Source organism: Epinephelus fuscoguttatus, linkage group LG8 (assembly GCF_011397635.1).
Source record: "Epinephelus fuscoguttatus linkage group LG8, E.fuscoguttatus.final_Chr_v1".
In the NCBI taxonomy this organism is placed as follows: Eukaryota; Metazoa; Chordata; class Actinopteri; order Perciformes; family Serranidae; genus Epinephelus; species Epinephelus fuscoguttatus.
This window is the reverse complement of record NC_064759.1, coordinates 2071213-2090751: the sequence shown is the minus strand read 5'-3', so window position 1 is coordinate 2090751 and position 19539 is coordinate 2071213. Positions and strand designations below refer to the sequence as shown.

At 43.5% G+C, this 19539-nt stretch overlaps 2 protein-coding genes and 1 pseudogene across 2 annotated transcripts; 1 reads left to right on the top strand and 2 right to left on the bottom strand.

Annotated features, from left to right (window-relative positions):
* LOC125893440 (trichohyalin-like) lies at window positions 1-4539 on the top strand. The gene is made up of 3 exons (XM_049584115.1): window positions 1-379; window positions 1600-1751; window positions 4513-4539. The coding sequence occupies exons 1-3, from the start codon at window positions 1-3 to the stop codon at window positions 4537-4539; spliced, it is 558 nt and encodes a 185-aa protein (XP_049440072.1).
* Window positions 4540-6194: 1655 nt separating this feature from the next.
* On the bottom strand, window positions 6195-11205 carry LOC125893226 (methyltransferase-like protein 27). The gene is made up of 6 exons (XM_049583787.1): window positions 11190-11205; window positions 9825-9962; window positions 9313-9441; window positions 8918-9053; window positions 8088-8180; window positions 6195-6717 (listed from the first exon to the last, which is right to left on the bottom strand). The coding sequence occupies exons 2-6, from the start codon at window positions 9939-9941 to the stop codon at window positions 6491-6493; spliced, it is 702 nt and encodes a 233-aa protein (XP_049439744.1). The 5' UTR covers window positions 9942-9962; window positions 11190-11205; the 3' UTR covers window positions 6195-6490.
* Window positions 11206-13375: 2170 nt separating this feature from the next.
* LOC125893287 (methyltransferase-like protein 27) lies at window positions 13376-15930 on the bottom strand (annotated as a pseudogene).
* Between the last annotated feature and the right edge of the window lie 3609 nt (window positions 15931-19539).

Genomic DNA, 19539 nt, shown 5'->3' with positions numbered 1-19539 from the left:
ATGTCAGCCGGTGACAGCGACGTCCAAGACCAACTGGCCCGAGAGAGAGACCAACTGGCCCGAGAGAGAGACCAACTGGTTGAAGAGAGAGACCAACTGGCCCGAGAGAGAGACCAACTGGTTGAAGAGAGAGACCAACTGGTTCGAGAGAAAGACCAACTGGTTGAAGAGAGAGACCAACTGGTTCGAGAGAAAAAACAGCTGGTTGAAGAGAAAGACCAACTGGTTGAAGAGAGAGACCAACTGCGTCAGGTTAAAGACCAGCTGACAAAGGAGAATGAAGAGCTACAGGCCGATAATAGCCGCCTGACTGTAGAACAAAGGGTGTTAAATGAGAAGGTCACTGAACTACAAAAGAAGATAGAGGATCTTGTGTGGGGTGAGTTGACTTTAATTAATTCCAATATTTTAAAGGATGTCGATCAGTCAGTTCAGACTGAAGTATCTTAATATGAGACATTTTGTCAGACATTCATGGTCCACAGGAGTTGAATGCTTCTGACTTTAATGGTCCCCTGACTTTCCTGTAGCGCCACCAGCAAGTCAATCTACCAGAACTCAACTGAATTATAAATCAAATAACCTTTTAAAACTTTGACTGAATAGTATGAGTTACATTTGTGTTTTTGCACTGATACGATACCAGGAGAGCGCGCTAATTTTAGTAAAACAAAACTTAAACAGATTCATTATAGCATACATTACCCACACATACCTGGGTGAAAGATACATAGAGAATACATAATCTGTTTGAAGGTCAATAATCTTCATCAGCTGCTTCAAGCAGTTCGGAGAATAAATACCAGACGAGTGCTCGCGGAACAGTCGCATCAAATGATGTGTGATGTCAAGTAAGGCAAATGAACTCCACAAATGGAAAACTTGCACAGTTCTCATTTTCCATGACCTGTACTGGCCAATCCTTCTGCTTTTATACGTTACATGAATATGTGACGCAGTGTGGTGGTGGTTGTTATGGGAAGTGAGTAGGAATGCATGACTATATCGGTACGTCATTGGTATCAGACAGTGTCGGCTTTAAAATGAACTATTAGAACTGGTCAATGCACCTTTTCTGAAGACATTTCAATTTAGAACGGCCTCGATAGCAGCGACTGTCTTGTGCTCGCCGTTGTTGTTATTACTCCCCCTTGGTTCCGGTGCACCACTTGACAATACTCGACAATGGTGTTAATCCTGCCTGTGGCACTGATTGGCTAATTGATTCCCACCACGATGCTCATTGGTTGCTTTTTATTTTAATTGAAAAACCAGTGTTTAATGTCACGATGCAGACGGATCAGTCAGCTCGGACTCAGTGGAGTGGGTGGATTCAAAGCTGTGGACCGAGGCAGGTCTGTTCCGTGTGTTGGAAAACAACATAAGTTTGGTTTATCTGCATTAAGAAGGACTTTCAATCAGAGTAGGGATTTTTCTTTACAACATTAAAAGCATTTTTTCAAGTGTTCAGTGGCCTGCACAAGAGTTAAAGTGCATAAGTATGTAACAGTGTCATCGGCATAAAAATGAAAACCAGCATCTGACCCAGATTATTTCTATAAACAGTAAATAAAGTGTCCTGTGCTTGTCCCTGAGCAGAGCGAAATACCCCAAGATGTCCCCAGGGATGGAAAACATACATGTCCACATGTTATCAGCATTCCTCTGTGAGAAACACCTGGGAGTACGCCAATCAAAACTGTGCAAGCCAAGGATCTCATCTGGTGATCTTCAATGATGAAGCAGAGGAGGTATTTGTCTAAACCTGATATGGTGTATTACTCTGCAACCAGTTGGCTCATGGTTGACCAACACGTTCTCACTGCGACCTCGTCACATGTCCACGTTTAGTCATGGACTTTCCATGTTGACAAATTACATCCCTTTGAGCATTAGTTGTTGACGTTCTGGGACGCCGTGTCAACTTCAGCCTGTTACATGCATTGTCTGTTTTCAAAATACACTTCTGTTTTCACAGGAAATGTACAGTTTGCATACAGTCTCTTTCAGAATAAAAGCACTACGTTGGTACAACATCGCCAATTGACATTTTCTTTCCTTAAACAACGAACGTGGTTACATTTAGGAAGAAAGAACAGGGTTTGGCTTTACAATGTTACATTAAGCTAACACTGACCTCCCGGATGAAAGTCAGTGGTTGTTGGACCCATCCATCACCCCTCCCACCGGCCCTACCCGACTTCTGCCACCTTAACTTTCATTGTTGTCCTGCTGTGTTTCCTGACATTGCCAGGTGCCATTAAACAATAAACAAACGGCGTGAAAGGGCAGCTTTTTTCTCGTCTGGCTGGAAGTCATTGACCAAGCGCCGGATTTTGATGACTTAAGCATGAGTCCGTGTTGGGTTGACCTGAGTAAGCATAATGAATTAAGTGTTTTAACTTAACTTCCTTCTCAACAGAGGAACTGTCGTAGTTTTGGACCAGCTGCCAAAGTGTGGATGGGTATGAGTGGTTACAAAAATCCATGCACCAACTCATGGGGCGTGGACATGGGTGGATGGAGCGCACTGTCTTTTGTGTAAGGCTTTTGAATGTTTATGAACATAATGATGATCCTGATTAACAGCTGTGTGAAGTTTCATCACACTGATGTTATCATATTATATTGTCAAGTGTGTCCAAATTACACAGTGAAATTTTGCAACTTAACTTACATTAAAACAGCAGTTACACACATTGCCCATCGCCCCCGTAGCCTTGGTGCCCCGCCCCCTGCGTCTCTGTCTTCTCCTGTCAAGTGAAAGTAACACAATGTTACATGAACTTTATTGTTCTACAGTCAGGTGTGTTTGTGAATACACACTCTGAGTGCCAGAGTGCACTCTGGACCATTCATAACTTTAGAGCACTTTTCTCCAAAGGGAACAATTCCATACATAAAATTGATATAATGACAAAATATGTAAACTACATACAGTGAATTTGTCTGTCACACACCCACAGATGTTACGTAAATATGAGCCTGTTTATACCTGGTGTTAAAGGGAAATTTCGGTTTATTTCAACCTGTCTCCTATCGTCCTAAATTTGTTTCAAGTGACTAGTGACATAAAAATAACAGTTAGCATGTTAGCCGTTAGCCTAGATACAGCCGGGGCGCATAGTAGCGTCAGACCTGTTAAAACGTAAGTGAACGGGCAACCTTCAAGTGCAAAGTTAGTCCACTAAACAAGCTTTTTTTCCACAAAGACCGCCTCATATCGTTAGGATAAATGTCAGAGAACATATAGAAAACCACATGTAAACGTGTTGTCTCACCTTACCGGTGTGCTGCCATGTTTGTTTACCATCTAGCTCTGCTTTCCAAAGCGCGGCCGAAATATATCTGGCGAGCTCTAGATAAAGCCCAGCTGGATACTACTCCAGGTGGAGGTGTCTCGTCCTCGGTCACATCCAGACCTTGAAAATAAGGCTGCAACCGGTCCCATTCCTTGCAACAGAGGCATTCCTCTTCTGTGGGCACTGGGGCACAGCATTCACAGGTACACCACCAATCTCCAGAGCTACGCAGCCTTGCAGCAGCCATTCCTCCTCTCTCGTCCTCTACCTGTTGCGCCTCTCTCTCTCTCCTCCTCCGTTCTTCAATTTCACAAAGCTCTTCGTCAGTGTATTCTGGCTCAAATAAATAAGGGCGGCCATCAAACTCTGCAAAATCAAATTCCTCTTCCACAAAGTCGAAGTCTGGCAAAAAGTCAGCCATTATTCTATAAATCTTTCATAAAATAAATGAATGAACTTTTCAGGCTACTGTCTGGTTCTGCCAAAATTTCCCTTTTAACATGGGTTTTGGGTGATGTAAAACGACCACCAAGACACACTGGGCCTCATCCACAAACAGTGCGTCCGCATAAATCTGTGCTTAAAACATGTGTACAAACATTTTCGTAGAAATCTGGGATTCATCAATATTTTCTTACCTGAAATTGTTTGTATTCTGTGAAGATGGTCACGGACACATTTGACCACAAATCTTTCGTAGTGTGCACGTTAATGTGTCCTGATTCAGCCCTGATAAGGACTGCATCATCAGTGCAGGAGGTAGTGGTTATTTAGTGACTATAACACCCAGCTGGTGATGCTGCGGGCACTTTTAGCACAGCATAAAGATGTGGCGCTCCATTTGCAAAGCATCAAAAAGCATTTTAGGAAATTAAAAATACATTTTAAAAAAATACACTGGCTTCAGAAAAAACTCTTTAATGAGGCCGCTGCACGCGCTTTAATTTTTTTCTTGCCTTCTCCATCCTCTCTGTACAATATGACACACCTACTGATGTCGTCACATTTCTGGTCAAAGTGCTGTGAATGGTTCAAAATGATGTGTGGTAAGCAGAACAGAACCCGTTGGGGTGTGAATGATTGCAGGGAGCGAAAGCAGGATACACCCTGGACAGGTCACCAGTTCATCACAGAGCTAACACAGTCCGCCCTCAGCTGTCCTGCACCGGTCCACCCTCACCAAATCACCAAAACTCTGTTTGTTTTGTAGAAACTGGAATTATCAGAACAACATTAATTGGAGGTGTCAGGCTCGGGCTTGTGCATATGTTGACCGAGGCTCGCGGCGCTTTAGGACCTGGTCCCTGGGGATATGTGAAGAACAGCACTACTGGGTGTGTGAGAAGAAGCTGCACACCTGAGCTGCTGGCCTGAATAAGACTCGCACAACAAACCCATCTGTCTCTGTCTCTGTCTCTGTGTCTCTGTCTCTGTGTCTCTGTCTCTGTGTCTCTATAACTCACACAGACACCTTTTATTCATTTTAATGCTCCTCATCTGAACATAATGTCATGATCACTGTGTGCTTTTTATTATGTTAAAAACATTTAAATCTTTTATTCTGTGATTATCCTTATGGTGATGTGAACACCTTGAACTCTTCAGTGGAAATGGTCCTCCAGGGCCAACTTTGGTATTGTTGCTTATTGTGATGTCATTTCCTGGAGTACCTTTGAACACTTCATGTCCCTAAAATCTGTACAACCTGAGCCAGAAGGCTGTGTAAGTCAATAAAACATAATAATTGATAAAAGTATTAAAAATTAAAGGGTGTGTCTGCATCACTTTGTCTCACGAGCTCCACAATGACTGAGACATGTAGAACAGGATCAAGTGCACATGAGGCGCTCTGAATCCATGCGCTCTGTAGTTTAACACCCGGGCCATAAGAGACCTTATCATAACTTTATCAAGCAGCAGTCAAGTCAGTGCGTCAGTGAGCGTGCTATCAGTGGTCATGACCGTCAGAGTTTCTGTAACCATGGCGACGGTGACTCTGAGTAGCACACCTGTCATATTCTCCACCGCAAATTCTGATTTAATATTTCTCCGCTTTGTCTCGTGAAAGTCTTGGTTACTATTTCTCATGTCATGTGAAAACACAGTTTATGAGGTAGAGGAGGGTGAGCAGAAAAACAGGACAAACTGCGTCCCGTATTGATTCAGTAAGAGATTTCATTACGGGACGGTCCCGTACAGGATACCAGTAGGGCTTTCTGGTTCGCTGAGCGCGTCGATCGTTGCCAGAGGAGCCATCAGGCTGTATCCTGCTCACCTGGAGAGTCACCAGACACAAGTTATTCAGCCTGTGTAGTTGAGGCAACAAAGAGGAGATTTATGGATGTAGTGAAAGAGGACAGTTGTCAGTTGGTGTGAGAGAAGAGGATGCAGAGTATGGGGTTAGATGGAGGCAGATGATTCGCTGTGGCGACCCCAAAAGGGAACAGCCAAAGGAGGAGAAGAAGAAGAAGTTGAGGCAACAGGTCTGCTCTGCAGCAGCAAACTGATCTGATGCTGATTTACATGAGAGTTCATGTCAAATGGAGGCTGAACCATGAACATGAATTACAGATCTCCTGTAAAGCATTTTAATAAAATAATCTATCATAATTAAAACAGCTGCAGACTGAGAACAAACTGATATATGAGTCTGACAATATTTTAATGATGCATGTGGGGGTCTGGGAGAGGAGGTGTGTCCATCTGTTGAATGGGCATGTGCCTAAATTCAGTTTTAAATGCCAATCGTAGTCTCAGCCATTCATTTACAGTTATTTCTGACCACGAACACCAGGTGTACAAACGTTGTATCACACGCCCAAATAAAACATAAAACAGGAGGGTAAAATGAAAACAAGTTAAACACAGAAATAAAGTGAAAAACAAAACACATTGTTTCTCTTGTAATGTTTATATTTATTGTCATGATTGCATGAAAAACATACATTTAATGACAATTATTATTCCTTTTGTTTTTAATAAATGAATGTTTATCATTGTGACTGAACCCTCCAGGTCTGGACACAGCAAAGTCACGTATCACTGAAAAACAATCAACTGTCCGATCATAGCTCGGGGCTTGATTGTACTGAAGGATCAAAATGTCCACATAAACTTTGGTGTGTTTAGTGACATTGTGTTGAATGTACAGATCAGACAGTGAAGGAATGTCTACAGATGTACAGTGACTACTTGAGTGACTTGTACATGTATATGGACCCACCGATGTATTGCTCCTTCTGCTCTTTTTCATGGCGATTAAAAGGGTCTAATAGGTAATTGTTCTCCTGCTTGGTGTCCACTTTGACCCACAGTGCCTCCTCCTCCATCAGCTGCAGCTCTTTCTCCAAAGACACCTTGTATTCTTTTCCAGACTCCGTCTTTGTGTCCACTCTCGTCATGCAAACATAACCTCCTGCAGAAAAATTAATTATTGGATTAATTTTTAGGACAGAAAAGGAGAAGAATAAGGTTCACCCTCTCATAGCGTCTCCTCCTGTAAGACTCAGGGGTTAGAGTGGAGTAGAATACAGCAGAGTAGTAAAGCTTTAATGTCTTGGGGGGGCATTTGGTTTACAGACAAACATCAATAATAAACAGAAAAACAGCAGTAAAGAAAAACAACAATCAGACTCAGGTTAATGCCGATGTAGCTGTCGTTATTGTCATTTGTCACCGACAAGTCTGAACAGACACGACATTCGAGACTAAATCTGGAGGGTTACCGACATATAACACGTAATCATCTGCATAAAATGACACTTTGTAGTTTCTTTTCCCCAAACAGACACTTTTATACCACAAACTACAACCATCAGTGTGTACTTCAGTTCATACCTCCTTGAGAACACATCACCAGAGTTGGCAGGCCCCAAAATGCCATGTGCTCAGTAGTTCATGTAAAATTTGAGCTGTACATGTAATTCTCAGCAACTTCACACAACTGCTAACTTGCGCATTGACCGTAGAACTCGTGCAGTTAACACACGCTATACACGCCACAGTCATGCACACCATGACTGCCCATTGTCTCAGACACTGAAAAACACATTAATCAGATCACGTCGCTGAGCTAAAAGAGGACACTGACAGCGCACAGATAGAAACACAACAGCAGCACTGTGTCAACAACAGTGTTGGGCAGTAGCTTCACTTCAAGTAGCTTCAGTGTCACTAACTTAACTCTATTTCTCAGTAGCGTGGTGGTGACGTCACTACTTTCTGAGTCAAATATCTTTTCAGTAGTGAAGATGATGAATTGCGTCCACAAAAGTTAGAAGCTGTTTTTCGAGGAAAAGCTCTGAAGTGCAGCGACTGTTTTTCTGTGAAGGTCTGGATAAAAGTCAGGATAATAAAACTGAGAATAAGTCATGTGACTGACGCCAGCGCCACACCGAGGCATGTAGACAAGGGAAGCACTTCCTGTATGACATCACATACAAATCCTTCAGTTTATTCTGCTGGCTGCTTTGCTATTGGCTTTTCTTGGTAAGACCCTCCCGTCTCTGCCTCTGATTGGCTACACTGCACTACTTGACGCATCTCTCACATGCCTCACTCATAGACTGTAAATGTTTAGTGGATTTACAGTGGACACCAGAGAAACAGACACAACAAGGGCCGAGGAAAGAGCTGAGAGACAGTATGAAGATGGAGGAGAGGAGACAGAGACATACTGATGTCATGTGTTATTTGGAAAAGTAGCCTCAGCAGATGGGGCAGTTTAATAACAAGTTCCATACACCAGCGCATTTACTCAGAAAACAAAGTATTTTGGGTGGTTACCTGGTTTGGTGGCCTGGTAGAGCTCCCTGACAACGCTGACCGGCACAGAACATTCACGTAAAGCACCAACGATGATGACAACATCAAACGCACCTGAAACCAAAGAGAGGAGGAGTTAGCTTCTTTGATAGATCTGAGCTGCTGCAGGTGAACATGGCGCCTGGGCTCTGCTGCAGTAAACAGACCACTCACCACTCCATGCTGTCTGTCAGTTAGTCACATGATTATCTGTTTTTGATTTGATTAAGGGTGAGTCTGAATATTCGTCTGTTCGGTCTAAGCAGCCTGATTCAGCTGCCATCTCACAGCAGCGTTGCAGTGGTGGGAAAATGTGATAATGAAACAAAGGGCAAAGGTTTCATTTTGTCATGGATGGGACAGTAGACCAGGGCGTCTGGGCTCTGCTGCAGTAAAAGACAATAACTGTGCAAAGCTCATTGTGGATTATCTTTTTGATACGGTGATTCTCAGGCAGCATCTTTTTTATATGTTATTTTAGTAGATTTAGAGACGTACATTGTGGACGGACCTCAGAGATAATGATATCCTGGAAGTCACAGTGAATGAATCAATATGTGTGTCAGGAGGAAGAGCTTTGACTCTAATTCACCTCCTGCACTCTCCGACTCCCTGTAGAGGCTTTGTCCCGTCTCTTTTGTCTTTGTCCTGCTAAAGTCCACGTCACCATGGTTACAATGTCCTCAATAATGAGATCACTTAAAGAGGAGCTCAGTGAAGCTTCATTCCCCACCTCCTCCTGTGAGCCTCGTCCTGTCTAACTCTAATCAGCTGATTGAGTGAAGAGTGTATGAGGAGTGTGTGTGGTGTACCAGTCTGTGCAGGCAGTGGTTCTGTTCCCAGTAAGGCCAGTTTGAGGTCTTGATAGAGGCCGCTCTTTGCAGCTTGGTCCAGCATGTTTTTACTGCCGTCCACTCCAACAAAGTGCCTGAAGCCCAGTTCAGCCATCTATGAACACAAGAAGAAGAAGAAGATGATGACGGTCAGTTTTATGATGCTCTGCTGTGTGTGAGGTGGAGACTTTCCTACATTGTGACACTTATTTGACTTTCACACCAGAAAAGACGCCTAACATGGGACAGTTTATGAAGGCACAGCTCAGACCCATCCCCACCATCCAAACACTAATGTGATACACCTCTACAGTTCGGTTTAATTATCCAGGAACACTGAGACTCTCCTTTAAAGTGAAACGTGTTTTGCTCACCATTTTAGCGACCAGTCCAGACCCACAGGCGACGTCCAGAACCTGCACCTCCTCACGACTCCCAGAGAAGTTGGCATTTAGGAAATCTACCAACACTTGTGGCTCTCTGTATTTGAGTGTCTCCATATCCTGTTGATGTAACATGTTAAAGGTCAGCGTGTTTGTCAATGTGAAAAAAAAATAAAATTAGTAATTAGTCGATCAACTGAAACAGATCTGATAATCGTTTAATTGTTCTTGTCATTTTTGAACAGCTTCTACCATGTGAGGATTTACAGCCTTTCTCTGAGCTGAGCTTGACATGAGCTAATGCTACGATGAATTAAATGCTCAACAGGGTAAGACAGGTGAGATCAGATCAGGTAAGATAAGATGAGGTTCCTGCTGTTTTAAGCTGTCAGATCTGTCGTCACCTTTTAAAGGCTACAGAGAACATGTGTTTGAGACTTAGAGGACTTTTTTGCTGTTTTGCTGAAGTCTCCATCAGACCTGACGGAGAATGAGTTTCTGACCTCATCATATGTCGCCGCCCAGCTGTCAAAGAACTTGGTCGTCTGCTGTGAATCGAAACCTTTCCTGGTCTGATAGAGGTTCCTCAGATCATCCAGAGTTCTGCTGCTGCCAGACATGATGAGGAGACGACTTCAAACCTGCCGGAGAGGAGACTCATCTGTCAGAGGTCCTGTCCTGTTGTTTATGTAGCCTCCTTTATTACTGTCTCTTCATACACTAATGTTGAGACGCATCATCACAAAGCTGCTCGTTAACATTTTGAGATGTGTGACAGTTTATGATGTGAGATCCAGTCGAATTCAAAGTGAGCACAGAAACAGCTTTGTGATTTTCTTGATGGAGATCATTTTTATGAAAATGAGCAGGAAAGAAAAACTAAATGTTGGACTAATAAACTCCTGTATGATGCTGACAGCTTCCTGTGTACAGGACTGTTTGGACTAGGATGTACAGCCCAGAGGTGGAGGACTCGAGTCACCTGATTTGACTTGCAGTGACAAACAATGCTGCAGCTCAAAGCAAAAACTGTTGTTACCTTTCTGACAATGAAGGCAGGTCAGGGAGACGTGAAGTTGCTCTGCAGGCTGCTCCATTTGTGTTTGTGTAACTGTGCTGGCTCTGACCGAGGAAGTTAAAGAGGCAGGGGCTCGACTCAGATGCAGTTGCACGCTTTTAACTGAGAATTGATGCCATGGGCCAAATTCAGAAAGTGATTAAAAGAACTAGAAAAACCATTTCTTGCAAAAAGTGCAGTTATCTAGGGCGTAGGTAGCATAGTGGATAGTGCCAGCGCCCCATGTATAGAGGCAACGCCTTGCTGCAGCGGTCGCAGCTTCGACTCCGGCTTGTAACCCTTTGCTGCATGTCAACCCCCACTCTCTCTCTCTCTCTCTCTCTCTCTCTCTCTCTCTCTCTCTCTCTCTCTCTCTCTCTCTCTCTCTCTCTCTCACCCCATTTCACCCTGTCCTGTTCATTAAAGGCAAAAAGCCCAAAAAATAATCTTAAAAAAAAAATAAAGGCACTTATCTAGTCAGAGGACAAAGGGCACGTGTCTGAGCACCACCTGGGGTCTGTCTGTGCACGTGGCTGATGTTAGGCTCCTTTTTCAAATGACATACAGTTTGATATTCAGAAGCTGCATCCTGAGACGGATATCATCTTTAAAATAATAATCATCTTGAACGTCAGAGCTGAAACCATCAGCTGCTGAACTGTTTTATCAAAGTACTGAATCAGTTTGAGTTTTAGACTGTTGGCTGAACAAATCGAGGTATTAACCAAAAATATGATGCTGACACATTAAATAATGAAAAGAATGGTTCATTTCCTGACTGTGAAGAAAGCAGAGAGCAGTTCATACTCACCTGTGTGGAGGAGTTCAGGTAGAGAGGTGGGTGTGAGTGAGACAGCAGTGATCATGGAGGCAGGTTTATAAGGCTTGTCTTCTTGGGGCAGGCCTGAGCTGGCACGTCACAAACAGAAACAACCAAATATGGAAAAATAAAGGCTGAAGGTGGAGATGTTGGAAACAGGAGAACTCGTTGACTTCATGTGAGAAATGGGGACTGGAGATGAACATCATGTCCTGCAGAGAGAGACAGGAAGTGAGAAACAGCCTGTTTGAAAGGAGTTCGAATTGAAAATCAAGATGAGATTTTTTAATACCCCTCAGGTGACTTGGAGGAGCTGTGGTCTGCTCAGAGACCATACACACATATTTTGGGACAGGTCACAACAGCTTGAAAAGCACAGTTTTTGTATCAGGAAAAAATCCAACTGGTCACTGTAGAAAAGAGTCGGTGATCAATGCTCGTATTTGTGCAGGAAATATGAGGAGGAAAGAAGAGTGATGATGACAGGATTACAGACGGGAGGATGAAGGGAGTGCTTGAGAGTGGCGACACGATGGATCGGAGATATTTAAGTTTTTGAAAATGACAGGACTCAGAGGACTGGAGGAGATCAGGATAACAGTATCGGGTAAAACCAGAAGGAGGAAGTAATGTCAATTGAAGGACGCCAAGTGCTGTAAAACACCAACAAAGAAGAAGACTCCTGCTCATCTCATTCAGATACCATTGATATTAATTTACAGTACACTCTTTTACGTCAGCATGATGCGTGGCCGGTTGCTGTTACTGTTTCACAGCGCTCGACAGCGTTGGGGGAAACGTGGGGGGACAACAACAAAAGATGAGGCAGCAGAAGTTCGAGTAGATTGCGTGGGAGGTGGTGCAGATGGGTCCAACAACCACCAACTTTCACCTGAGAGGTTGGTGTTCACTTTCCGTAAGACTGAAAACAGACAATGCATGTAACAGGCTGAAGTTGACACGGCGTCCCAGAACGTCAACAACCAACACACCCAGGGTACCTTGGACGTCATATGTGGATGACCAAACGTGGACATGTGACGAGGTCACAGTGAGGATGATGATGGTTCGTATGTCTCTGTCCAGCTGTCACAGAACTTCATCCTCAGCTGTGGATCGAAGCCTTTGCAGGACTGAAGTTGTGTCTTCACACGGTCCACAGCTGTGCAGCAGCCTGACATGATGAGGAGACGACTTCAAACCTGCCGGAGAGGAGACGGTTAACATGTTCTTAACATGACGGATGCTGACATGTAGAATCAGCAACGCAGGAATGCACAGACAGAGACATTTGCCCTGCAGTCCAACATGTTCTCTGAGCTCAGACATGTTCTCTGATGTTCCTCTGGTGATAAAAACCAACCGTCATCCTTTAAAGTCATCAAATAGACGTTCCTCCTCTAACGCCATGTGATCAGCTCTGATTGGTTTAAAGTCTCAGTCTGTATATTTTATATTTATTATAATTAGACTCTAACAGTGAATGTGTCTAACAAGTCTTGAGTGTGTATCTACAGCCTGATATATGCTCGTCCTGTGTGCACAGAGACAGATGTGCAGCTGCTGTTTTATTCTGAAGGAACAATAAAGCACTGGCAATTAATTTTAGGTTATAAATGACAACACTTGCCCGATTTATTCTTGTGAGGGGCTCATTGTGTGAATGAAGTATACTCTCAATCAAGAAATATAAAATGCAAGTCTCCTTCAAAGGCACACTGTGGGGTTTGTGCCTTTATTTTACATGGCAGCACAGAATAAAAAGGCGCTTTGTGACTCCCAGGTCTTCATCAGGGTCAATGACTCTTCATCAGGGTCCTTGTCTGTAGTAGCTTACACACCTGTGTTGTGTAACACTGATGAGCTGAGTGAGAGGACGACTCTGCTCCAATGGGCAAGCCTATTGGTCAAAAAACAGGAAGTGATGCACCAATAGAAAGGAGGGAGGGAGAAGCAGTGATCATAGAAAGACAGATATAACATGTCTGATCCTTTTCATATGTACATGTGTGATGGTCACAGCCACACATGGTTATGTTTTAAACTCATTAGTCTGTCATCAACACGGGTCACTTTCATTCATGGTCAACTACACCTGAACAATTCACGTCACACAGCTGGTTTGATTTAGAATCAGTTTATTTGCTTTTAACCTTACATTGTTAAAGTGTACACATTCAGGCACTGAAGGGTTACACAGGAAAACAGTTTGATATTAATCATCTGTTTCTTTGTCTCTGAGTTAACGACTCGTTTCACTTACGTATGTGTAGTGAGACGAGGCAACCGGAAGTCCATTCATTCCTGTGGGAATCTCCGTGATATCTGATGTGCCTGTGAAACTCCAGGTCCACTCCAACTCCAAGGTTCTCTGTTATTTTCTACTAAATCATGGATTTCTTGTAGAGATAAACCTTCCCACTGATGTATCGCTCCTCTGGCTGCAGGTCTTTGAGGCTCTCAGCAGTCAGATGTTGGTCCTCCATGTACTCATCCGTCTCTTTGACTCCTGCTAGACTCCACAGTCCTTTGTCCTCCATCAGCTGCAGCTCTTTCTCCAGTTCCTTCTTGTATCCCTCTGTTCCTCTGGAGTCGCCTCTCGACATGCAGACAAAACCTCCTGGAGACAAACACACACACACAAAAATCACCGCCCACTGAGTTACTGTGATTTGATTCAGACTGAGGAAACACCAACACTCACCATCAGTCACTCAGACCGCTGGTTTAACTCACTTAGTCACTCATAAAAAAGGTTAAGGCTAAATAAATGTCTGCTTGACTTGAAGAATCCGAGTGGTCTCTAACTGATGATTTGAATCTTTGACCTTCAGGGTCATCCCTAGAAAAAAAAAACACCCCTGTCCGATTGGTGGTCTTGGTTTAATATTGGAAAAATCCTCAGAGACCTGATGGAGGACAAAGGTTTGCATTTGCTTTTTGAGCCCTGAGTTCTGTCTGCAGGTCCCAGGCTCCAAACAGCCCCAACAACCCAAGTGCCCCCCTCATCTCCTGTGGACATCACAGTCTTGGTTATTGATTCAGAGAACTGGAACTAAAATGGTACATCTGCTTATCTGGAGCTGGTTACCTGGTTTGGCGGCGAGGCAGAGCTCCCTGACAACACTAACTGGCACATAACCGGCATCCAGACCACTAACCGTGATCACTACATCAAACGTGTCTAAAACCAGAAGAAGAGGAGGAAGAAGAGCCAGGTTCAGTTTCCAGAACTCATTGTCACATTCAAAGATGAGCAGTGAGTGAATCAGAGTGTGTGAAGAGTGTGTGTGGTGTACCAGTATGTGCAGGCAGTGGTTCTGGTCCCAGTAAGGCCAGTTTGAGGTCCTGATAGAGGCCGGTCTTTGCAGCTCGTTCCAGCATGTTTTACTGCCGTCCACTCCAACAATGTGCCTGAAGCCCAGTTCAACCATCTTAAAACACAAGAAGAAGAGGACGACCAACATTAACACTTTTTAACCCCTAAATAGACCCTTTAACTGTTAGTACACAGTGTGACGCTTCTTGGTGGGCGGGGCTTAGCTGGAGGCAAAACAATCCTCCACAGACGTTAGCTAGTGCTAGCTAACAAGTTGTGTTGTCTTGTTTTAGACGATGGAGGAAGATGATGTGAGTGGTGCGTTCAGAAACACTCATTGTGAGTGTGGGAGCGCACTCTGACACAAACTGGAGCGTTGATAAATTGGGAGCGCTGTCTGAATGTAGCGTTGGGTTATCCAGAGCAGCGCACTCTCAGAGTGGCAGAGCGCACTCTGGACACTCTGTCTGTGGAGACGGAGCAGCAGAGCGCCGAGCCCGGCCTCTTGGGTGAAAGTCGGTGGTTGTTTGACCCATCTGCCACCACTCCCGCCTCCAGAGGACAGCTTTTTTCATCAGTGTCTGATGCCGGAAGTCACTGACCACTTTCGACGACTTCAGAGTGAGACCAGTTTGAAATCTGATAAAACTGGAAGTGAATCTACGTTAGCAGACTCATATTATCTGTAGCAGATGACGCCGTCTTGTTAATGTGTCCCCTCTTTATTTCAAACTGTATCAACAATCTGCCTTTAACGTTCTTCAGACGTCTCTGAGGAATAAAAATGGTCCTGGTGTGATTTTTTTGTTGTTGTATCACCTGAAACTCAGATTTCCTCTCAACTTGTTGATTATCAATTATCAAACTAAAATGTGACCAAAACCTTCTTCCTCTGTTGACTCTTTTACTTTAAAAGTCTCACCAGTTTAGCGACCCATCCGGTCCCACAGGAGACGTCCAGAACCCGAGCTTCTTCAGGACTCCCAGAGAAGTTCTCAGACAGGAAGTCCACTGCCAGGTGTGGTCCTCTGTAGCTTATCAGGGTCTGATCCTGTTTGTTAAAAGTGAAATTCTCTGTTTGGAAGTGCTTGTTGCTGCACAGGACTTTTACTTGTAACTGAGTATATTTAGTCTCTTTAAGCTCCGTCTTTGGTCTCCAGGAAGTCGACACAAAACCAACTCTCAGATCTAGAGGAGGCTAAAAGGCTCTGTAGAAAAACACTCTTACTGGTTCCTGTTTTCTTAAGTCCCCATCAGACCTGAGCAGAGATCGGCTCCTTTAAACTGACCTGTTCATAGTTTTCTGCCCAGCTGTCGTAGAACTGAGACTGTTCTTCAGGATCAAGACTGAAACAGGATGGAATCGTGACCCTCACATCGACCTCAGCTCTGCAGGAGACGGACATGATGACAAACCTGCCACAGGAGACAGACCACGGGCATGACATCAGACAGTGAAACTGTGACAGCAGTCAGAGTGGACGTCACTTCACAGCAGCTAAAGAAGGTAGCTGAGATAAAACAGTCAGATGATGGTGGTGAACTGCGTCGCAGTGAACTGACCAGGTTATCGATATGCCAAAGTCCCTGAACAAAATAATTATTAATCATTATTATTGCACAAAGTTATTTCAGACCAAAAGCCCTCCATCAATTATTGCTCACATATGTATATACATAAACAAAAGGAGAACATCAGGAGAACATCAGGAGAACAGGTGCACACAGTCTGCTCAGAGAGTGAGAATCATGCAGGAGGCTAAAAACACAACACACAGAAACACACAATACTTTATCACATGCTGTGCATCTGCAGATATCTGTAGAGACTTTTAGCAGCACCACTACATTAGAATTAAAATGTTTTTTATTAAAAACAGCGTAGATGATTATCACAATACTCTCAGTCCAATAACTGACTCATACTTCCAGCTGTACTTGAACATTTTCACATGTTTTGAGTGCAAAAATCTTAATTTGTAAAGTAACTAGTAACTAAAGCTGTCAGATAAATGTAGTGGAGTACAGGTAGACGGGGGAACGAGAAGTACAGACGCAGATTTGTACTCACAGTATCTGAGTAAATGTGTTTAGTTACATTCCACCACTGGGTGCAGCTTATGTGATATGATCTTTATGAGTCTGTGAGGGTGACTTGACTTGTGACTTGCTTGACTTCTAGCAAGGACTCCACTTGACTTGCTTGATTTTCACCACAGTAACTTGGGACTTGCTTGAGACTTGAAGGTAGTGACTTGCACGTGTGACTCCCTCCCACCTCTGCAGCCCAGGGTTGTATATCCTCGGCCAAATAACCATTTTCTATTGTGTAATGTGATATTGTGTATACTGATGTTTTAATATGGTGCAACTGCTTAATGATGACGAGTTCAGTTCATTTAAAACCACCTGCTTTTGTTTTTCTTCAGTCTACAACAGGTCTGTTGTGGCAAAGGGCTGCATGTTATTGACGTTTTAAATATTATACGTTATTTTATTTCAATCTTACAATCTTACTATATAATGAGGAAAACTGTGTGTGTGTGTGTGTGTTCCAGGTTTTTCTCCTCACTGACTTGGTCAATCCATGTGAAATTTGGCACAGTGGTAGAGGGTCATGGGAGGATGCCAATGAAGCAATATTACATCAATTGGCCAAAGGGGGGCGCTATAGCAACCCATTGAAATGTCAAACTTTGAATGGGCATATCTCATGCCCCGTATGTGGTAGAGACATGAAACTTTGCACAGAGATGCCTCTCCTCATGAGGAACACATTTGCCTCAAGAACCCATAACTTCCGCTTATATAGATTTTCCACCATTTTGAATTTTTTGAAAAACACTTCAAATGGATCTCTTCCTAGGAAGTTTGAGCGATCTGCATGAAACTGGGTGAACATAATCTAGGGAGCAATATCTAAAGTTCCCTCTTGGCAAAAGTTGGAAAACTTACTAAAACTGAGCTTCTATTCACCTCATTTTTCATTTTTGAAACACAAAGGATATATATATATATATGTATATATATATATAGATAGATATAGATGTATATATATATATCAATCACATTTTTCACGCCACTATATCACAGTTTAGACTAATCTGATGTTTGTAAAGTCTAAACACAATGATTGAACAAATAAACGGTCCGTGAATTTTTTTTTTTTCCAGCGGATGTCTTAGTTACAACACGATTGAGCTAACTGGAGTAGTTTCATGTCGTATCCGACAACGGGAGGCTTTTAACAGATGACGTCCTGATGTTAGCTTTGCTGCTAGTGTTAACGTTAGCTGTCCCTGTCAGCTGCAGCCACTGATGCTTTCTAGACATCGTGATTTCCCAAAACTGAATAAATACCACACATAGCAACACAAAACTGCTTTGCTAGCTCAATCATGTTGTAACGGCTGGATGGTTGATGCGTACATGCTGATTCAGGTGCTATCAGAGCCGATCCGCGCATCACTGTGGCTTAATGATCAACTCGGTCAATAAAAACAACCCGTCCTGTGTTAGGAGTGTATGTCGCTGACAGAAAGAAAGAAAGAAAAGGAAAGAAAGATAGAAAAGCAGCGTACACCTCACATATTTATGTCTCACAGTTGAGCACACGTGTGGCTGGCATGCAGAAGCACCATCTGTGTGTCGAGGGTGTGAGCCTCAGCTTCAGCTGCTCAGGTAGAGAGGCTGTGTAGCCCGGTGTGTTTTTTCACTGATTCGGTTCTGCAGGTTCTCTGCTGGTACACTGGAGACGGGGATCAAGCAGTTTGTCTCACTCCGGATAGACTGTGCTTTTTTGGATCATAGTTTTTGATTGACGTGCGATTTATTCGCATTTAGAGGGAATAAATTTCATTTATAACGGAAACGTGGGCACAGTTATCTATACAAAATACACAGACTAACTAACTAACTGATTTACTAACATAAACAACTGAAGATTGAAAAAAATTAGCTTGCACCGTTAGCTCCGGTAAGGGAAAGCATGAGGGAAAGCGGCTGACCGGAAGTCACGCACAAAAAAACGGAAGTTGATCACTATTTACTTCTGTGTTTGAAAATAAGGTGGATTGTCCAGTTTTGGTGAGAAAACCCGTGTGAATTGTAGCCTCAGTTTCCTGTTGTTAGCTGACAGGAGTGGCACCTGGTGTGGTCTTCTGCTGCTGTAGCCCATCTGCTTCAAGGTTGGACAAGGTGTTGTTGCTTCAGAGATGCTCTTCTGCACACCTTGGTTGGAACCAGTGCTTATTTGACTTCCTGTTGCCTTTCTATCATCTTGAACCAGTCTGGCCATTCTTCTCTGACCTCTGGCATCAACAAGGCATTTTGGCTCACTGGATATTTGCTCTTTTTGGGACCATCCTCTGTAAACCCTAGAGATGGTTGTGCTGAACATCCCAGTAAATACTCAGACCAGCCCGTCTGGCACCAACAACCATGCCACGTTCAAAGTCACTTCAATCACCTTTCTTCATCATTCTGATGCTCCGTTTGAACTTCAGCAGCTCGTCTTCACCATGTCTACATGACTAAATGTTAATGAGCTGCTGACACCTGATTGGCTGATTAGATATTTGTGTTAATGAGCAGTTGAACAGGTGTACCTAATAAAGTGGCTGGTGAGTGTGAAGTAATGGAAACACTTAAGTACAAGTTCTTAATCTCCTGACTGATTAAACTCACCTGAAACACCTGCCAACCGATCAAACACCGGGTTAATCATGTTCACCTGAGACTCACCTGTCGGCCTCCATGTTTGAAGAATAAACTCAGCTCCACAGTCTTCCTCCATCTTCATCACACTCAGGTTAAATCCACAGAGAACAGGAAACTCTCCGTTATTCATTTTACGTCTTATTTTCTTCATTAGAACCAACAATCCACTCAGTCACATGGTGAGTTGGACAGGTGCGCGTGGCTCTGACGTCACTCCAGGTGAACTAAAGTTTAGTGCTTTCGGAGGCGGGAAAAATGTTTTCGGGGGCGGGGCTAAAATCGCTACAGCTACATAAGATTATT

Excerpts from the sequence above, each read along its gene's own strand:
- LOC125893440 (XM_049584115.1), top strand. The coding sequence starts at position 1 with ATGTCAGCCGGTGACAGCGACGTCCAAGACCAACTGGCCCGAGAGAGA. Across the intron at positions 380-1,599 it reads GATAGAGGATCTTGTGTGGG|AGCGAAATACCCCAAGATGT; the intron begins GTGAGTTGACTT and ends GTCCCTGAGCAG. Across the intron at positions 1,752-4,512 it reads TCAATGATGAAGCAGAGGAG|AAACTGGAATTATCAGAACA; the intron begins GTATTTGTCTAA and ends TTTGTTTTGTAG.
- LOC125893226 (XM_049583787.1), bottom strand. The coding sequence starts at position 9,941 with ATGTCTGGCAGCAGCAGAACTCTGGATGATCTGAGGAACCTCTATCAG. Across the intron at positions 9,442-9,824 it reads GGGCGGCGACATATGATGAG|GATATGGAGACACTCAAATA; the intron begins GTCAGAAACTCA and ends TTACATCAACAG. Across the intron at positions 9,054-9,312 it reads CTGGACTGGTCGCTAAAATG|ATGGCTGAACTGGGCTTCAG; the intron begins GTGAGCAAAACA and ends TTGTGTTCATAG.